Source organism: Bison bison, unplaced genomic scaffold (genome assembly GCF_000754665.1).
Source record: "Bison bison bison isolate TAMUID 2011002044 unplaced genomic scaffold, Bison_UMD1.0 scf7180017864178, whole genome shotgun sequence".
NCBI lineage: Eukaryota > Metazoa > Chordata > Mammalia > Artiodactyla > Bovidae > Bison > Bison bison.
Window position 1 is genome coordinate 979799 of NW_011494750.1, and position 5263 is coordinate 985061.

The window sequence follows — 5263 nt, forward strand, 5'->3', positions numbered from 1 at the left end:
GCCCCGAGGCCTCCACCATCCCCCTGCCGCACGCCCCAAGCCTTGACATCACCCGCTTCCGCTCCAACCCCACCTATCGTGACTGTGTCCGGGCCCTCAAGGACGAGTTCCACCAGGATTTGTCCCGCCACTACGGGGCTGCTGCCCTCAAATACCTCACTGCCCTGCAGCAGCCCCGAGGCCCCGCCTGACCTCACACACACTCCCTGCCGCCACCCCACCCTCCTGCTATTTAAATTATTTAAGGTCTCTGGGGAGGGGCTGTTGGGGGGCATCTGTTGGGTGAGGCCTGGGGCCTCCGTCTGCTGCTGCTATTCAGGTGGGTGTAGCGTTCCTCGGCCCCAGCGGGTTTGGGGCTGGTTCCTACATCCTCTCACCCGTAACACCCTTTTCGTTAAGTTTTAACAGCTCCTTTTCACGTTCCTCTTGGCTTGGGGCATAAGCCAGTCAGAAAGGCTGGGGAGGTGCTGGATCTGGCGGGAGCCCAGCAGTGGGGGCCCCCCCCGCCCCCAGAGGCTGGGGCTGGAGTGCCTGTGTCCCATCCACCCTCCCCTGCCGCAAACCCAACACCATGAGCCTGAGAGACTTTATTTGGCTTTATTTAGTAAAATGTTAAAATAAATAAATACAAATTGATCAGCTGCTCTGTATCCCTCCCCACCCCCTCAAAACAAAACTCAAACAAACAAAAACAAAAACTTTGAAGCACAAAACTCCAAATACAAGTTCTACCAAGACTGAAATCACAAAGGGCTTGGACAAGAGACAGGTTGGGAGCTGGCTGGCACTTTTCTGCTCAGAGCTCACTGACCTCCGGCGGTCCTGCCTGACTGCAGCGTACCCTGGGCTGAGGACCCAGCAACGCCAGAGAGAGGGGCAGGGGCCAGAGGCTGCGGTGGGGCTGGTGGAGTCCTCAGGGAACGAGAGCCTTTGCGAGCGGAGAGTGAAGAGACGTTGTGAGCCCTGTTCTTCCTTTACAGGGGCTATTTTCAGGAGCTCCACTTGGGCTCTCCAAACAGGGAAACTCTCGGCTTCTTCCCCTGTGCTCTGGTGGGAGGGTCGCCCTTCGCCTCCCAGAAAGGAGGTGACACTGGGGACGGCTGTAAGTTGGAGAGAGTGGGTCTCCTGTTTCCTGCCAAGGGTGCCCAGCTGAGGGGTGGGGTGAGGTCCACGGTCTTCCTTTCTACATAGAGCAAGGTCACCTCCATCCAACAAAAGCCACCCAATCTGGAGAGCCCAGAGACTAGAAGATGTACCTGGGCCCCCATTCTTCCTCCTACCAAAAAGCCTTCTTCCCCTGGGGTAGAAGTCTCCTAAATTAAGCCCTTTGGATAAATGAGAAAGACTAAACCCTAAAAGGGAATGTAGGGAGGAAACCGTCATGAGTGTGCTGTGTGGGTCGTGGTTCGGGCTGAGAGCCCAAGAGGGCTCTGCTGGCCCCAGGAGTAGGTGGCAGAGATGGCTGGAGAGGCGACTGCACACGCAGAGACTGCAATGAGCCGGAAACGCGGCGCCCTCACGGGAGAGGCGCGGGGCAAGGAGCCGCGCCCCACTCACACGCCCTTTTGAGCCTGAGCCAAGAAGCCACAGGGACACTGGGCGCTGGGTGCGAGCCGGAGGCCACCATGGCCAGGGTACAGGCCCCACACAGGGTAAGGCCCATGAGGGGCTGTCTCGAGGGGGGCCTCCCTGTCAGGCATGACCAGCAGGCTTGCCCCAAAAGGGCCCAGTAAGGAAGGATGAGCTCAGCAGAGGTGAGACAAGACCCAGCAGGCTCTGAAAGAAAAAGGGAGCTGCAGGCCACACTGGCAAGAACGTGAGCAGGGAAGATGACAGCAACATGACTTCACTGCCTCCAGGGCACGTCACCTTGGCCACGGGACTGACAAGAGGCCCCTTGATCCAGCCCAAGCGGGCAGCTGGACCAGTCCCAGCCCCCGACCAGCGCTCCCCGGCCTCTGAAGCGGCTGCAAGCTGGCTGCCCTCAGAAGCGTCTGTCAGTGGAGGAAAAGCAGCGGAGAGGAAGAGGGAGGTGGGGCGGTCATGAAGGTGTGTCTCAGGTGGTTACAGGGACCCTCGAGTCTGGAGGGACAGGGAGTCTCTTCTCTTGGCAGGACAGTGGAGGAGGAGGACACTGGTGACTAGGGCCTTTTCTCTGCAGTGAGGGGTGTTTGAGAATTTGAATCCAGAATGCAGGTTTGGGGGCAGGGCTGCAGTTTTCCACTCCGTCATCCTAGGTGACTAGCACAACAGCTTACATCTGAACTTGAGAGGAATCCGTACCCCAACCCTTGGCAAGGTCAGAGTGTGAATACTCAGAGCAGCCTGCAAAATCCTGGTCAGTTAGTTCCTAGCCCAGCCACCCACCCCTGAGAATCCCCAGTGGCTCCTTCCTGAGCAAAGGCCTCTTCTTTCAAGAAGACAGGTATTAAGCGGCCACCTCCTGTTTCTGGGCCCAGACAAGTCTGATGGGAGGGCTCCAAGACAGGGCACACAGCCCACCTCTGGGCTCTGAAGCTCCGCCAACCATTCCTCCAACTAGTCCAGGCATCTCCCAAAGCTCCCTGACTAGACATAGCACCTTGGTTTTTGCACGAGCAAAGGGAGCGCCTTTCTTTCCCCCTCAGGCAACCTTGCAGCCAGGCCCTGACTCTCAAGAGGCCGATGCAGCCCCCTCGTCATCCCCTCTTCTAACAAACATCCCAGGAAGCGAGACGGAAACTGTTGGTAGCGAAGAGACACGTTTTATGTGAAAAGGACTGCTCTGTGGCAGTCGCCTTCAGGGTCCATCTGTCTCTCCGGGCTTCACTAGGTGAGGGAGAGATGACTGGTCCCTTCTGCCCCCTCCTAGACTCTGGCCCTTACTGGACACAGGGTGGGCTTGGGGGAGATGCTCTGGGAGTGCCCGGGCACAGAGTCTCTGCTTCTCTCCTGAGGCCAGATGTGTGCCATGGGCAAAGGTCTCCAGCAGGAGGGCACACGTGACAAAAACTTATTTCCCACAAGGCAAAAATGATAAAAATGGTCCAAGCCTTTCAGAACCCTGGTTTTCTCAAGAAGGCGACAGGCCAAGCCAAGGCAAGCACAGCATTCTAGCCAAAGGTCACCCAGGAAGCTTGTGGGTGAGCAAAGTGGGGTAAGACTACCATCTCCAGTGCCTGGAGCCAGCAGGCAGAGAAAGTGGCTGGAGATGCAGACCTCTCTTCAAAGGTGTGATGACACGAAGGCCGCCCAGGGACTCCCTCGTCTCAGAGAGACCCTGTCCCCTCAAGACATCTCACTCCCGTGTCCTCTCTAAGCACCAAGGGCTGATGCAGCCAGCCTGCTCCCTGCACCCTTCAAAGCCAGGGTGTGTGGGCACCAATGAGCTTCACTGGCCACTTCCTTCAAAGCTGTCCCCCAGGCACTCGAAATGCTGGTGGCTGAAAGACCAAGAGCAGCACCAAAGGAAGGGATCTTATTTAGGCACCAGCCTTTTGCTCCAGCAAAACCCGAGGAGACAAGGAGCAGGACCCTGACACCATCCGCGCTCCATGTGGGCTCCAGAAACAGGAGCCCCACTCCCTGCACCAAGCAGGGATGACAGTCTTTCCCGAGGAGGGGAGGATGGTGGGAGAGCGCTGCCCCTGCCTGTCAGGGCTGCAGCCTTCTGGAGGACAGAAATCACGGAGACTAGCCCACCAGTCTTGAGACACGAACACAGCAAAATGTCATCATGATCAGCAGGTTCTGTGCTAAAAAATTATAACTACACAGCATTTTCTCCAGTTCTGACACCTTTTTAATAGAAATCACTGTTTTTAGGAAACAAATAGCACTTTTGTAATTTTTTTTTTTACAATGTTTCTTACCTTGATCTTAATTTAAGTAACACTAGGAAGACCTCAATATCTTTTATTTTCCTTTTTAATTAAAAAAAAAAATTGTTGTTGTTGTTGTTTTTCCCCAGATACAAAGATTTTTGCCCTTGCATAAAAAAACAGTGCCCCAAACGATGACACAAGGACTGACACAGACTCACTGGACCTCACTGACACTACGGCTCCTATTCTACCATGCAAGGTCTCGACTACCCTTAATTGGACTGTCAGCCTGAAAAACAGCTTTTCTATTCCTTATTTTAGTTTTTGTTACCAAAAATGTAAAATAAACAACAAAATAAAACTTTTTTTAAAGAAAAATGGAATAAAAACAAAAATTAAAAAAAAAAAAGAGAGTAAAGAAACATCTCCATTCGATTCACACACACCTGGGTCGCGTGCTGCTTCGCTCAGGATCTTCTCTTCTTATAAATATAGAAAAGGGATGGAGCTTGTTTTCAAGTAAAATCACTGATCCACCGTTTTTCCTTCCTCGACACACACACACACCCTTCTTCCCTGCCCCGGGCAAGGGCCACCTGAGGCCTGGTTCTGCTTGTTCTTGGAGAGGGAAGGTAACCGGCTCACCCATGGGGATGGCACCAATTTGCCAAAGCAGGGAAGGAAGCTGGGGAATGTGGGGGCGCCCACGGTCGGGGAGTGGGGTGCTCCGGAGAAGAACCGGGTGGCTGGTTCTTGGTGTCCGTCTCTCCGGGCACGGTGCCCTCTCCAGACACTATGAAATACTGCTTATTCGGTACACTGTTCCCACCCCGGCTACCCCCTCCCCACCCCCACCCCTCCTCTGGGCACTGGGGTTGGTGAAATCTCCCCTTCCTCTTTTTGGTTTTATAGTAGTGAGAGTTTAGAAACAGAAAGCCCACGCACTCTTTGGACTTGTCTCTCCACCCAGACAGACGGCTCGGCAGACAAGGGTCTGAAACCTGCTCTCCCTCCGCCCGGCCCTGCTTCCCCCCCGACCAAACAAAAACACACCCATCGTGGCTGTGGAGGCTGCTGCAGGCACACACTGGTGTATAATAGAGAGAGTAAATATATTATTTCACTTGGCATGGTGCTGGCAAAGAACCTCCAGCTGGCACTATTTCATGTAACATGGTCCAATCTTTGCATGTACACACAGAATAAGAAGGATCAATTGGCAAACTCTGGTGCCACCTGGCACAAGCATCTTCTCTCTCTCTGGAACCAAAGAACCAAAAGAATTCTGTACTTTCCAGAAGAAATCCGGCTTGGCTTTGCTAGAGTCTTCAGTGTTTTGCTCTCCTTGCCGCCGGGATCTTGTGGCTTATCCTAGCGGGGCTCTGTTATTTAGTCTCTTCCCCCGGGTTACAGTTCGCTGTGCAGCTCTGGGAGGAGGAGGAGGGCGGGGAGGGGGGCGG

The 5263-nt window shown here is 54.3% G+C and overlaps 2 protein-coding genes across 3 annotated transcripts in view; one reads left to right on the forward strand and one right to left on the reverse strand.

Moving 5' to 3' along the window:
- Positions 1-636, forward strand: part of GYLTL1B (glycosyltransferase-like 1B) — a 6061-nt gene extending 5425 nt beyond the window's left edge. The window contains exon 14 of the mRNA XM_010842450.1: positions 1-636. This exon is cut by the window's left edge and continues 19 nt beyond it. Coding sequence (XP_010840752.1) covers positions 1-191 — 191 coding nt within the window. The 3' untranslated portion in view covers positions 192-636.
- PHF21A (PHD finger protein 21A) overlaps positions 584-5263 on the reverse strand; it is a 163969-nt gene continuing 159289 nt past the window's right edge. For both annotated transcript variants that reach the window (XM_010842334.1, XM_010842335.1), the window contains exon 19: positions 584-5263. This exon is cut by the window's right edge. In XM_010842334.1, coding sequence (XP_010840636.1) covers positions 5189-5263 — 75 coding nt within the window. In that variant the 3' untranslated portion in view covers positions 584-5188.